The sequence below is a fragment of the Trichosurus vulpecula genome, chromosome 2, assembly GCF_011100635.1.
Source record: "Trichosurus vulpecula isolate mTriVul1 chromosome 2, mTriVul1.pri, whole genome shotgun sequence".
Lineage (NCBI taxonomy): Eukaryota > Metazoa > Chordata > Mammalia > Diprotodontia > Phalangeridae > Trichosurus > Trichosurus vulpecula.
The window spans coordinates 122,129,632-122,144,613 of NC_050574.1; the positions used below are offsets into that span (position 1 = coordinate 122,129,632).

Consider the following 14,982-nt stretch of genomic DNA (forward strand, 5'->3'; position numbering starts at 1 on the left):
CAGAAGTTCATGTGAAAAAGACCTGAGGCTTTTCATGGGCTTCCATTCTTGACGTGAGTCAGCAAAGTGAAGCCAAAAACAAAATAAAACACCCCCCCCCCCCCCGCAAAAGAAAACAAGCCAAACCATAACAATGAGCCCCAGAGAATAGGATGCTGGCTAAAGGAATAGGGATCTGGTGTCCAGAGGGAGAGGAAGTGCCTTATGGTGTCTAGAGGGAGTGACAGCCCCATTGCCTTCTGTGCGAGCCAGAGCATGCTTAGAGCATTGTGTTCAGTTCTGGGTGAGGAAGGCTGCTGACAAACCAAGTGTGTCTAGGCTGGGCCAATCAGGATGGTGAGGGGTCTGGAGGCCATTTCACAGGAACTGTAATTCAGGGAGCTGGGGATGTTTAGCTGAGGGGGATGTGGGGTGGGTAGAGACTTGGAGGGACTGGCCCAGGGAAGAGGAAGATTTATCTCACTCTGCCCTAGGGTGGGGGTGGTGGTGGTGGTGGTGATGATGGTAAAAAACAGTAAGAACAGTGGAGGAAGGAAGGAGGTGGGGTGGGGTATGTGTGGGGCAGATATTGGCTACATATGAGGAAAAACTTTCACGTGATCTGAGCTGCCTACAAAAGGGATTGGGCTGTTTGAGAAGAAGGTGAGCTTCTCATCACTGGGGACAGGGGAAGGGAGGGAGGGTCTTTAAGCAGAAGCGGAATGGGGGTAATTCTTTGTTGGGGATGTTGTAGAAGAGCTGGCTCTATAATTGTGGTACAGAAGAGGGTGGGAACCCTGTACATTGAGGTGGTCAGGGAAGACTTCTCAAACCTTGAAAGTTGGCAGGCCAGGGATTTGCAGGGATCTAGAGGGAAGGAAGAGAGAACATTTGTATATGCCAAGGAGTGGTTGGGAAAGGCAGATTGATCCTGGTAGAGCCCAAGCCTGACAAAATCAGGATATGTGGAACCAAAAATTATCATAATCCATTCCAAAGTTAAGTAGACCTGGTTTCATTTTGATTTATCAAGTAGTTTGGATTATTTGGGCCATTGTTCTCCTCCCCCGCCTTTGGAGAACCAAGAGTAGCATGCATTTGCAGATGAAAAGGAACCTGCTTCTAATTGGGTGACCTTGGACAAGTCACCTCCCTTCTCCCAGGCCTCAGTTTCTTCACTTGTGAAATGAAGAGGTTATGCCAGGTGACCTCTAAGTTCCCTTCTAGTTCTGACCTTCTGTGTTTTCCAGGTGTAAGTAACATTTTGTGCCCTAAGGTCCCTTGTATTTGACACTCTATGGCCTAAGGTCCCTTCTGGCTATGACATTCTGTGCTCTTTGTTCCGACATTCAATGCCTTAATGTCTCCCAATTCAGATGTTTTGTGTTTTAGGGTTCCTCCTGGCTTTGACATTCTGTGGTTCTATAACTTGACCTTAGGTGTTTGGCTTCTTTGGTCCCTGGGAATAAAGGAAAGCAATGTCTTTTCTCCCCACCTTCTGGTCTGTCACTTTCTTCATCTGTCAAATAACTACCAACCCTCTTATCTCCTAGGGGTGATGAGACAGCTTCTATATTTTCCAGCACATTAGAGCTGATTTTTGTAGCCTGAAATTTGTTTCAGGAAATTTCTGTGTCTAATACAGCAGAATGACGTTAGTAAGAAGGTTCTCACCCTGGGTGAGCCCTAGGTTCTCCAAGGTGTAGAATTGGCGTGGAAACTGTCCATATGGAAATGGCCTGCTCAGAGTTAACCCTGTGAGGGGCCTGGGCTAAAAGGATGGGAATTCTTTTTATTAGACGTAGGATGTCAGAACCAGAAAGAATCTTAGAACGTAGAATGTCAAACCTAGAAGGGATCTCAGAGATGATCTAATCTTTACAAATTGAGGACATTGAATCTCCAAGAGCGATTTGCCCAAGGTCACACGTTGTACTGGAACCCAGTTCTCTTGACCTAGGTCTTGAGTTTTTTGGGCTTTCCTTTCCTGCCCCAGTTCCCAGTTCTTCACATGTGGGAGGGATCCTTGTACCTATAGCCTGGGGCATACCTTATTCCCCAGTGTACCCCATCTTCTTACAGGCCTGTGGTGTGGATTATGAAGTCAAGGCCTTCTGTGCAGAAAATCTGGAGGAGAAGACTCACAAACGGTAACCAGGACCCAGCGTCCTCTTTGTCGGCCCTGTCTGGGGGTAGGGAAGAGTGAGGCATCAAGCAAGGGCTCAGAGAAGGCACAAAACTTTGTGAACATGGTGGTGGTGGTCGTGGAAATCCTGGGCAGGAGATGGGAACAAAAGGGTCTAATCTTTATCAATCACTGAAATGCTCTTGTGGCTTTAAGAGAACACTATTCCCTCTGAATCTGTTTTCCCCTTCTGTAACATGAGACTCTAAAGAGGAATTGAGAATATATATGGCAGAAGCTCTCTAGTGGAATCTAAAGTGGATTTGGCATTCTCTTTATCTCTCGGACACCACCTGAATCTAGGAGGTAGGAGGCACATTCCCAGCATTCTGGAAGTCCCTGGTCTGAGGGGGAAATACATGGTCTCTGCCCTAACGGAACACCTTATCCAAGGAGGCTCAACATGGCCCTTTTCCTCAGGGGATGAAAAAGCCAGTGCTGAGGGTAGTTGGGTAGTTGCTGAGGGTAGGTGGGGGCTGATCAGGGAAGAGACTTCCAAGAAGAATCAGGATCAAATTTGGCATGAGGGAACAATATGAACCAAGGAGAGGAAGTCAGATAGGCATGAACTCCATGCTGGAAACTGCAGTGTTAGTGATAGGTTTAAGTAATGGGACCCAGAAGGCAAAAGAAGGTAAGGTTTGGGTGGTGATGGGGGCTTTTTAGTCTAAGGTTATGAGCAACCAATAACATTCCTGCGTAGCCCAGGTGGGTGGAAGACCGTGGACCGTAAGGAGACAATCTGGAGGTCCATGTGGTATGGGCCGGCTTCACCATCTGGTGGACATTTCTCATATTGCAGGCAATTCTGTTGACAGTTTTAGCTGGAAAGAGCCAGCCATTGACCCTCAGTCTGCTTACTGAGCCGTCATCCCCCTCCCTCAGCCACTGTCCCTTCGCTGAGTCCTCATCCCTCTCACTGAGGGATCCTTTGCCCCCCCTCCCCATTAAGCCCTCAGACTTGGCACTGAGTGTCATGTTTTCCTTGGGTTTCCTGCCCCCTCACTAAGCAACCTATGTCCTCTGCAAGCCTTTACCCCCTCCTCTCCTTAATTAGCCCTTCCTCTGTCTGACCTTACCATCCCCTTAGGATCATCGAATCATAGAGTTAGAGCTGAAAGGGGCCTTAGGGGGTTATTTAGCCCAGCCTCCTAGAGAGAGGTATAGGAATTAAACTATGGTCATACTGGAAGGAAGGAGCAGAACTGAGATTTGGGCCCAGGTCCTGATTTTTCTCCTTTTCCCCTAGAGTTCTATGAATAAGTAAGGGCAGCACACTCCAGGTCATCAGTATTCTTTCCACTGAACCACACACTGTCTTTGTTCCTCTCCACTGAGCCACCTCATCCACCTCATTGAACCCCCATTCTCCTTCATTGATTCCCCATCCTCACCTTTCTCCCATATCTTCCCTGAGCCTCCATTCCCTTCACTGAGTCCTCACTCCACCCTCTCACTGAGACTGCCATTCCCTTCTGAGCCTCAGCCTCCAGCACTGAATCCCTATATTATCTTTGAGCCTCCATCCTCTGCCCAAGTCCTGCATCCCCCACACAGAACCTTCATCTTCCCCTCACTGAGCCATCATCATTGTCACTATCACTAGCAGCCTGTTCTTAGCCTTATGCTAGAGGGACTCGCAGCAGGAAAAAGAGAGGACAGCATCTCCAGGGCAGATCACAGAGATTCAACTAAGACTCATTGGAATAAATGAGGGAAGTGAGCCCTAAACTTTGCTGTAGAGATAGTCAGGACTGGAAAGGCCCAGGGTGGTCAGGGAGAGAGTTTCTCGGAGAAGGTAGACCTTGAATTGGGCCTGGAAAGACTATTAGGATTTAGACAATTGGAAGTTGGAAGTGTTCTGGGAAAGGGATTGATATGAACAAAAGGAAAGAGGGAGGAAGAAATGTGGGGTCTTCTAGGAAGTCCAAAGCAAAGGGTACATGGAGTAAAGATAAAGCTAGAAAGTTAGAGTAGGTTCAGATCCTGGAAGGCCTTTAATGCTAGGCTGAGCAGCTCGATCTTGATTCTGTGGGATCTATGGGGAGTTAGTGTTCTGGAGCAGAGGAAAGTTTTGGGGAGTCTTGGGAAGGAGACTGAGCTGTCTGCCCCCAGTGGCATCATCTTTTCCTCTCCCTGGCTCGTTCAGGAATTCTGTGCGCCTGGTTATCCGGAAGGTCCAGTATGCCCCGGAGAGGCCTGGTCCCCAGCCCACAGCTGAGACAACTCGTCAGTTTCTGATGTCTGACAAGCCCTTGCACTTGGAGGCTTCTCTGGACAAGGAGGTAAGGGCACTGGGCCCTGAGTGGTTGAAGAGCTAAGGTAAGGAGGGCAGCATTGACTGTCATCAATTAGTTAGGACTTTCCCATGATCCTCCAGGGTTTTGAACTCAAGAATGAAAAATGATTTTTGTGGGGACGACCTGTCTGCCTTCAAATATTTGAAGCTTTGCTGCAAAGAAGAAAGATTAATTTTGCTTGGCTCCAGAAAGCCCAGCTAGAACCAGTTGGAGGTGGGAGGGGGATGGGGAGAGAATGCAAACTCCTTGAGAGTAGGGATTATTTTATTCTGTGCATCTCTAGGGCCTAGCACATGCTTAATAAGAACTTGCTGAATGATTGATTGATTCAGTTCAATATAACCTCCTAACAGTGAGAGCTATCCAGAATAGAACAGGCTGCCTTGGGGGTAATGAGCTCCCCATTACTGGAGGTCTTTAAATGGAGGATGGATGACCATTTGTTAAGGATGTTGGGGGGTGGGTGATCCTATATTCAGGATAGAGATAGACTAGATGACCTCTGAGCTCTCTTCCAAATCTTAGATTCTCTGCTTCGTATGAGTGTGTGGTCTTGTTCCCTTCCTCTTTCATTTCCCTGCATGTTATGAGTAAATAAGGGCCACAAGCTCTCCAAAAGAGTATTGAGAATTTCTTCCTTAGACTGGGTAGTTCAGGATCATCCACTACTGAAAGGGGGACTGTATCTCCTCTCATAGCCATGTGCTAGGGCAGCAAACTCTGCCGAAGGATCGAGATTTTTCTTCTTTTTCCCCTAAGTTCTATGAGTAAGTAAGGGCAGCACACTCCATTGAAAGTAGTTGTTTGAGGATTTCTGGGAGACATTGGTAGCACCCTTCTTCCCAATTTGTCAATTTTGGTTTTGGCTTCTCTTTAACTTTGGGTCCGATAGAGGCAAATAGATGTCCAGGGGTATCCCTTGAGTCAGGAAGCTTTGAATTCATTCACTGCAAATCAGCATACATCTATTATGTGCCTACTATTCATTCATTCATTCAATAAATAGGAATCATCTACTGTGTATAGAGTCCTGTACTAGATACTGGGATGTGTGTGTACGTGTCAGGGAGAGGAGATGACATGAGAAACACTAGCCTACAGTCTCTGCCTTCATAAAGTTTACAGTCCAGGAGTCGGGGTGGGGGCAGTGGCACAACGTATATATGGATAATAATGATACAAGATAAGATGGGTATATAATAGAGGAGAATCCAAGTCCTGTCTGAGGTCTGTGGGTTCATTTCTGACTGTGGGGTAAGGGAATGCATCAGGCAGGAGGTGGCATTTGAGTCTGGCCTGGAAGATTTTGCCTTGTGGACAATTCAACTTTAGCAGACGCTGGTCTGCCATCCGCTCCTTCAGCTGCCAGACCCAGATGTCTCCTGCTTCTAACTGAAGTGATGGCGGGCTGCTACTGATCCTCCTAGGCTACACTGAGCGGCCCAGCCTCTAGGGCAAGGGAGGCGATAGTCTCCCCAGCCTCAGCCCTGGTCAGATCCCATTTTGAGAATTACGTCCAGTTCATGGGCTACGGAGTGTGTTTAGAGGAGGGCATGCAGATGGGGAAGGGATAGGACACCAGCCCATTCCAGGGTCACTTTAAGGTACTGGGGAATATTTATTCTGGAGAATCAAACAACATGAATTTGTTGAGCACCAACCATCTGCTAGGCACTGTGTATGCAGCAAAACAACAAAACAAGACAAAAAAATCTCAAAAAAAACCCCCTGAGGCACCCCTGCCCTGGAGGAGCTTACATCTTATCAGAGCAGGTGGTCAGAGAGGGGATTTCCATCTATGTAAAAGTTAGACTACATGCTCTCTGGTAGAGCACTGGGCCTGGAGTCAGGAAGACTGAGTTCAAATCCAGCTTCAGACACTTGCTAGCTGTACAGCCCTGGGCAAGTTACTTAACTGCTGTCTGCCTCACTTTGCCCATCTGTAAAATAGGAACAATAAAAGCACCTTTGTCCCAGGGTTGTTGTGAGGATCAAATGAGATAATATGTGTAAAGTGTTTTGCAAACCTTAAAGTGCTATACAAATGGGGGAAGAAATGATCCTAGCTCTTGGTGGATTCAGCACTACCCCAGGGCCTGTAGGAAAACCCCTCAGGAGGTGTCTGGGGAGAGAGGAGCCTCCTGAGAGCTCAGGGTTGCTAACAGAGATGTGGGATCCAGGCCAGGACAGTCCTGCTGTCCATTCTAAGCTGGAGGGAGTCCAGAAGGAGGCCTCTCCCTTCTCCCCTCCTCACCTGCTTCTGACTTACTGACATCATGGTGTAAGGTGGTTCTCCTTTCTGACTGGGACCGTTTTCTTGACTGAAAGAGGCAGAAACAAAGAAGTAGTGAGTATGCAGCCCTATAGAGAACAAGCACTGATTCGGAGTACAGATAGGGGGTCTGGTGCCCTTGCCTGCTGATCAAGTGAGATAATGTTTGTAAATCGATCAGTGCTTGTTCCCTTCCCCTACCTGACTACACTGGACTCCTCCACCCTTCTCTCTCCACTCCCCCTTCTCCCAGATCTACTACCACGGGGAACCCATCAGTGTTAACGTCCATGTCACCAACAACACCAACAAGACCGTGAAGAAGATAAAGATTTCAGGTACCTGGGGGTTGGGGCGGTGGGGGAGATCTGCACGTGAAGGTTTGGAGAGCAAGTTCTAGGTGAAATTGGTAGGGAGAGCTCTGTCTTCTTCACCCTCTTCCTGGAGTTGGTTAAAGGGTTCTCCATATCAGCCTTTCACATAGACCCTTGTTCAGTGGTCTAAGGGGAGGCAGTGGACATGCACGGTGGTGAAGGGTTAAGGCCACGTGGGCTGATAACATGGGCTGCTGCTCTTGGAGGGTGTGTGAGTAGAACGACCTCCGCCAGTATTCTGGCTGGAGTTTGGCTTCTAAGGACCAAGGGAGGCTAGAAGGGATTGTGGGATGCTTCTGGGCATTTGTAGGGCGGTTGAGTATCACAGCTGCCCTGGGAGAAGGGGAGCTGCCCTATAGGCTGGTGGGCCACAGGTCCTCATGTCTGCTGAGGCCCTGCCCCTGGGGCTGCCCTGGGCATTCCCCCTCTAGTGCCCTGGGATTTCTTCCTTATAAGGTGTGTTCTCTTTCTGCCTGTAGTTCGCCAATATGCTGACATCTGCCTGTTCAATACGGCGCAGTACAAATGTCCTGTGGCTGTGGAGGAGGCTGAGTAAGTTAGCCCTATAGGACCTGAGATGGGTAGGAAGCATTTTGGTTCTGATTGTCCTGCCTTGACCCTCAATGCCAATGGTGGGGGAAGCGGGAGTCAGGTCCCAAGTCCAGAAAAACAAGGGATCATTACAAACTCCCCAACTCCTCCCCCCACCTACAAATCAGATAATAAAAGCAGTAGATTATCCTCATGCCATATATAATTTAAAAAAAAAACAACAGCCAAACACTGGATAATCCCTTAAATAACCAGTAGATAATAACAGATAATAAGATATACCGAGGATAATTTTTGAAAAGCAGATAATCCAAGAGTGGATAATTAAAGAGTGGGTAACCTCCAAATAATCAACAATTCAAAATTTCAGGTAATTAAAAAACAAATGTTGCAAAAAATGTCTTACTCCTTTGGTACAACTCTCCAAATTGGTCAGCATGGGGTGTGAAAATTCTCTTCTCTAGTGGTGATTTATGTGCTATTTATAGTCTTAATGAATTGCTTTGGGCACTGTGAGGGCAGTTATGTGGCACAGTAGGTAAAGTGGCTTAGAGTCAGGAAGACTTGAGTTCAAATTCAGCTTCAGACACTCCCTAGCTGTGTGACCCTGGGTAAGTCACTTTACCCTGTCTGCCTTAGCTTTCTCATCTGTAAAATGAGCTGGAGAAGGAAATGACACACCACTCCAGTATCTCTGCCAAGAAAAAACCCCATCTGGGGTCACAAAGAGTTGAACACACTGAACATACAAAAGGGCACTGTGAGGTTTAAATGATTTGCACAGGGTCCTGCAGGCAGTATGTGTCTGAGGCCGGTCTTGAACTTAGACTGATTTCCCTAGGTCCATTTGATCTCTGTACCATGTTGCTTCTTGGTGTGAAAGTAGCTAGACAAGTTTTTTTTTAAGGCAGCTAATCCAAAACAGCAAATGGTTAATGGAAAAAAGTGTGGATGAATTTTAAAAACCCTGAGCCAATGATACTGAAGAGTGTGGCTCGTATTAGCTCAGCATAATCCAAAGAGTGGCTTAAAAAAAAAAAAACCAAACAACAACCCAACAAGCAGCAGATGACTAATTTGAAAAGCAGCTAATACAGAACAGGACATAATTTGAAGGAGCAGAAAACCTCAAAGGCCTGTCTTCCAGGCTGTAGATCCCCTTGTTTCTTTCACCTGTGGCAGCAAGCTTCCCTCGCCAGCCCAATGTGGCCCAGGCAGGTTACACCATGCATCTTGGTTCCCTGAACATCACTAAAGTGACCATGGGAAGGGGAGGCAGGGAGAGTCCAGCTTGGTACTGTGAAAAGGACTCATGCACAGATTCAAGAGAAGCCAGGATCAGAGTTCCAACTCTGCTACTTAATGTTTGTTTGACTTTCAGCAAATCGCTTAATCTCTCTGGGCCTCAGTTTCTTTATCTGTAAAATGAGGGTGGTTAGATTAGATGGCTTCTGAGCTCTCTTCTAGCTCTGATGCTATCAATCAATCATTTGTTTAGAGTAATTAAATTCAATTAAAAACATTTATTGAACACCTACTGTGTGCCAGGCGCTGTGCTAAGCACATCCATTCCCCCAAGGCAGGGGTTAGACAGGATGATTTAGTAGTTAGAATGATAGTCTTGGAATTTAGAGTAAGTGTAGTTCATCCTTCTTACTTTACAGGTGACCCTGAGGCCTAGAGAGGTTAAGAGACTTACCCAATGTTGCACGGATAATAATTAGCAGAGTTTGAACCCAGATCCTTTGACTTTGAACCCAGCATCCTTTTCACTGTCCCACCTGGCCTCTCTTTCAAGATCTTTCTCACCGTCCCCAATTTGTCCGAGGAAGGGAGAGTGTGACTGTGTGTGTGTGTGTGTGTGTGTGTGTGTGTGTGTGTGTGTGAGACAGACAGACAGACAGACGTGGGGCATGGGGAGGGGCAGGGCTTACCTGCCTGTCTGCTTGGGCCTTGGGAAGGAGGGAATCTTCCTTTATCCACCTCTGTTTTTTCCAGTGACGTGGTGGCTCCAAGTTCAACATTCTGCAAAGTCTACACCCTTACCCCATTCCTGGCCAACAACCGTGAGAAGCGAGGCCTGGCCTTGGATGGCAAGCTGAAGCATGAAGACACCAACTTGGCTTCTAGTACCCTGTGAGGATACCCCCGATTGCCCCCTCCCCAATAACTGCCCATTGCCCAAGCTTTCTCTGGATGCATGTCCCACGTTTCCCCTCCCTGGCCTTGGCTGCTTGTTTTCTGCCCTTCCCAGGCCTGCCAGCCCAGCCTTCCCTAAGCATCCTTAGTGTCAAGGCCTTGGATCATGCTTCTCCTTTACCCCCTCACTCCCACGTTCCTCCAGATCTGAGCAGAAACTCCTTTTCTGGTGTCCAGAAAAGACGCAGAGGAAGGGTAGCCATGACTCCTGATCTTGGGGGCCCTGGTCTGGGGGGGAGACATCACTTGTCATGTCAGTCACTGGGGAAGTTAGTTAAGGTGGTGAAGGTCCTAGAGACCACTTTCTAAGGAGACTCTAGTCATTAAGTAGAAGGGGAAGGAGAAAAGGGATAGGAAAGAGAAGTCTAGAGTGAAGTCCGGCCTCCCACTTTACCGATGAGGAGATGGAGGCTCACAGAGGGCATGGTAGCTTGCTCAAGGTCGCACAGCTTATCAAGAGTAAAGTTGAGATCTGAGTTGAGTGCTGCCCCAGATCGTACAGATGACAAACAGCAAAATGGGTTCAAACTGAGGTTCTCTGAATCAGATAACCAGCGATTCCCAGGATGTCAGACTGCCTCTCCCTGGACAATTCTGGTCTCCCCAGACAGCCTTGAACTCCTGGAGTGCAGGGCCTACGGAGTCCTAGACATTGTGAGCTGAGAAGAGAGCTGACAGTCCCACTGTGTTCTGCCTCCAGAGTACTTCGGTTATACTTTTGGCCATTCCATTCCAGGAAGAGTTAGAGAACATCCCTTCTCTCGCTCTCCCTCTCCCCCTCCCCATCCCTCCTTCTCCCCCTCCCCTGTCCTTCTCCCCCCTCCCCCTCCCTCTCTTCCTCCCCTCTGTCTGTCTGTCTCTCTCCCCCTCTCCCTTCCCCTTTCTCCCCCTCTCACCCCTACTCTTCCCCCCCACATACATACATGCATACATATACATGCATACACAAATTTTTTGAGGGGAGGCAATTGGGGTTAAGTGACTTACCCAGGGTCACACAGCTAATAAGTGTCTGAGGTCATGTTTGAACTCAGGTCATCCTGATTCTGGGACTGGTGCTCCATCCACTGTGCCACTTAGCTGCCCCCATATACCTATAGACATACATACAAACATATGTACATATACAAATACACATATATGTTAATATGTTATATATGTATAATATAAACATCTACATATAGGTATATATAGATAACTTTGCAAACCTTAAAACACCATATATAAATGTGAACTATTATTATCACCAAAGGCCTTGAGTTTGGGCCATTTCAGTATGGATTAAAAGAACTGGGAAGATTTAGCTTGAAGAAAGGAATTCTTAAGGGAAACTTTAGCGCTGTCTTTAAGGATTGGAAAACCTGTCACATGGAAGAGGGACTAGGCTTGTTTCCTTTGTGGCTCTGGAGGCATAGCCAGGAGCAGAAGGTACAAGAGCCAGGAGGAAGATAGAGGGTCCATGTAAGGATCATAAATTTAGAACGGGAAGGGACCTCAGAAGGCATTGAGTCTAAAAGCTCCTCATTTTACACATGAGGAAACTGAGGCAGACATAGGTGAAATGACTTGGCCAGGGTCACACAGCTAGGAAGTGTCTGAGGCCAGATTTGAACTTAATTCAAGACTTGCAAGTCCAGTGTCCTGTTGACAACATCACGATGCCTCTAAGAGAAGCTTCCTCACAGAGCTATCCAAAAGGAGAATGGATTATTCCATTCCATGGAAGGTTTCCTCTCTACCCAGAGGTTTCCAAGCAAAGGCTGCACAGTCACTTCTTGGGGACACTTTAGGCACAGGAGACAGAGGGTAGGATCTGCAGTTAGGAAGACCAAAGTTAGGAAGTTCAAACCCTGCCTCAGATACTTACTACCTATGTGATCATGTGTCACTTAACCTCTGTCTGCCTCAGTTTCCCTACCTGTAAAATGAAGATAGTAATAGTGCCTAGCTCACAGGGTTGTTGAGAAGATGCAATGAGTTACTGTGTATAAAGTGCTTTGAAAGCCTCCACGCACAATATAGATGCTGCGGCTGCTGCTGCCGATGAGGGGGAGGAGGAGAAGGAGGAGGGGAGGGATGTTGTAGAAGGCATTCTCGTTTGGTGCACATTAGCCTAGATGGACTCTCCCTTTTGGCTCTGAGATACTATGTTCTTAGCCAGGGTTGCAGAGTGAGTGGCAGACAGACCCTTGTCCCCAGGCTCAGGGCTCATTCCTTAGTATCCTAGCTGGCATCTCCTCCCCTCAGTCTTCCGCATCTACCCAATGTTGCTTCCTACTTCATAGTCTTTCTTCTCCTACCTCTTGTCTTTATGACTTGTTTTTTTCCCCAAACACTGCAGGTTGAGGGATGGCACAAATAAAGAGATCTTGGGAATCATCGTGTCCTACAAAGTCAAAGTGAAGCTGGTCGTTTCCCGAGGCGGGTAAGTGGGCCCCATCCTTACTTCTCCACCATTCCCCCTTCCCTCCCCTTTCCATCTCCCATCACAAAAGCAAGCCCTTCCAACTCCCTTTGGGGCATCATCCTCAAGCTGGGGACTTCCCGAGCAGGGTGGAGGGAGGAAGGAGGCAGCTGTAGCTCTGGTCCATTCCACAAATGCTCCCACCACCCCCTCCTCGGTTGGGGCATCATCTGGGATACCTTTAATAGTTTTTTCCCCAGGCTGGGTTCACCTGGGGAGAACAAAAGGGGTGTGGGGTCTTCCTCCTCCAGCTTCTCTTTCCTCCCTCATCCTTTGTCCTTCCTCCTCTCTCCCTCTTCTCATCCAAGCATTTTCCATCCTCCTCTGACCCCTCCTCTTTTATCTCCTTCCTCCACCTTCCTCTTCCTCCTCCCATTCTTCTGTCTATTCTTCCTTCCCTATACCACTGCCTCATACATATTCTTCCACTTCTTCTTCCTCCTCCTTCATGCTCCTCACCTCCTCTTCTCTTTCCTCCTTCCTTTTTTCCTTCTCTTCCTCCTTTTCGTCTTCTTCCTGCTCCTTTCCTCCATATTCATCTTTGCTACTGCTTTACCTTTGTTTCTCCTCTCTTCTCCTTTTTCTTTCCTTCGTACCTCTGTTTTATCCCTGTCTACTTCCTCTTCCCTTGCTCCTTTTTCTATTGTCTTCTCCTTCCTTCCTTCCTTCCTTCCTTCCTTCCTTCCTTCCTTCCTTCCTTCCTTCCTTCCTTCCTTCCTTCCTTCTTTCCTTCCTTCCTTCTTTCCTTCCTTCCTCTGTCTTCTTCCTACCTCCTTCCTCTTCCTCCTCCTTCCTTCTTCTTCATGTTCCTCTTCCTCCATCTCAGACCTCATGGAGCCTTTCTCTGCTCGGGGCATGAAGTTTATCAAGTGAGTGATATGGCCTCGGGTCCTACCCTCAGAGGCTAGGACAGTGCAAGGTGGGAGGGATCTCAAGCCAGAGGTGCCTCAAGGGGCACTCCTCCATCTAGGTGTGAGCCAGGCTGCTCTGCTCCTTTTGGGTTCTTCCCTTACTTAGACTATTAGAGCTGGGAGGAACCTTGGGATGCTGAATGTCAAAGGTGGGAGAGATTTAAAATACAAAATTTGGAAAAGATTTTAGATCAGAGAATGTGAGAGCTGGGAGGGACCTTAGAATTCCAAATATCAGATCTGGAAGGGCCTAGAACACAGAATGTCAGAGCTGGGAGGGATCTTAGAACACAGAATGTCAGAGCTGGAAGAGACCTCAGAACACAGAATGTCAGAGCTGGGAGGCATCTTAGAGATCATCTAGTCTAATTGCCTGCTTTTATAGCTTAATTAGAGGTTAATTGATTTGTCCAAGGACATGTTGGGAGTCATTGTCAGAGTCAGGAATCCAAAGAGTTTAGGACTCTTTGTACTCCAATTTTATTATCAATGTCATGATTCCATATCTGACATAGCTAGCAGTCCAGGATGGTCTCAGTTCCCTCATTTATCCTCACTGGGGGCTACAGATGTTGCATGGATGACTTTGTTGGTCTCTCCCACTCTGAACTCTGCCTTCTCTTTGCCTCCTCTGATCTGCGCCAGCCTGTTGGGAGATCTCGCATCCAGGTAACTCAACTCCTTATGACCCAGTTGCTTCTGAGCTGGGCCAGGCCCATTCTCCCTCAGTGGCCCGACAACCAAGGCCCATTATTGGGCCTCGGGTGTCTTGCATTTCTCAGAGGTCTAGGTGGGTCCAGGGAGTAGGTAGACCTGTGGTCAAGGTAGGGGGTCAGTCTGTGGTCCAGGCTACATAGGAAGTCAGGGACAGAGCTTGTAAGCTCATGACTTCTTAGCCTGGGGCTTGTTTCACTACCCTGTGACTATGTAATAAACTTCAACTTGATTATGCTTTATATCCGTCCCCTGAGGCCAAGCCCAAATGCTACATCCTGGTTGCCCCCAGCCTTTAGTTTTCAGGTTACAGTCATATCCTAATACATTCCCCTCCCACTCTCATCCTGATCCTCATAACAAAGAAAAACAGTTTAAAAAAATACCTGACATTGCATATAATTTTACATACCTGTGTTTCCCTATCTTGGAGGTTTTTTCCACTTGAGATTCTTTCTGTTTTCTAGGACCAATATTTAGAGTTGTTTTCATTTACATCTTTGTAGACCTTATGTATGTTGTTTTTCTCATTCTGTACCAGTTCATGCATGTCTTCCCATGCTTCTCTGAATTCTTCCTATTGTCATTTCTTATGAAACAACAAAATATCCCATTCCATTCAAAACTACAGTTTGTTTGAGAGGATGGCAGTGGCCTTGATGATAATAGAGAAGTTTGGAACAGGAGAGGTGTTCTTTGGGGGGGCTGGTAGTGATTTCTCTTTTGGACAGGTTTGGTTTGAGGTGTTTATGACACATCCATTTTGACATGTCCACTAGGCATTTGATGATGTAGGATTAGCACTCAGGAAATAGACTAGGGCTAGGTATAGAGATACAGGAATGATATATGTGATGCTTGAATCCATGGGAACTGATGGAGATGATCAAGTATAGAAAGTAGAGAGTAAATAAAAAAGAGCTCTGAAGGGAGCCTGGGGGGGGGTGGTCTATCCACAGTTAGTGGGTATGACATAGATGAAGATCTCGTGAAGAAAACTGAGGATCGGTCAGGCAGCTAGGAGAACCAGGA

At 47.3% G+C, this 14,982-nt stretch overlaps 1 protein-coding gene across 5 annotated transcripts in view; it reads left to right on the forward strand.

Annotated features, from left to right (window-relative positions):
- Nucleotides 1-14,982, forward strand: part of ARRB1 (arrestin beta 1) — a 130,022-nt gene that overhangs the window by 98,447 nt on the left and 16,593 nt on the right. For 2 of the 5 annotated variants that reach the window (XM_036746989.1, XM_036746994.1), the window contains exons 7-13: nt 2,062-2,129; nt 4,314-4,449; nt 6,990-7,074; nt 7,590-7,662; nt 9,661-9,798; nt 12,200-12,286; nt 13,882-13,905. In XM_036746989.1, coding sequence (XP_036602884.1) covers nt 2,062-2,129; nt 4,314-4,449; nt 6,990-7,074; nt 7,590-7,662; nt 9,661-9,798; nt 12,200-12,286; nt 13,882-13,905 — 611 coding nt within the window. The remainder of the gene's footprint in view (nt 1-2,061; nt 2,130-4,313; nt 4,450-6,989; nt 7,075-7,589; nt 7,663-9,660; nt 9,799-12,199; nt 12,287-13,881; nt 13,906-14,982) is intronic. The other 3 variants (XM_036746990.1, XM_036746992.1, XM_036746993.1) reach the window with 3 other exon arrangements.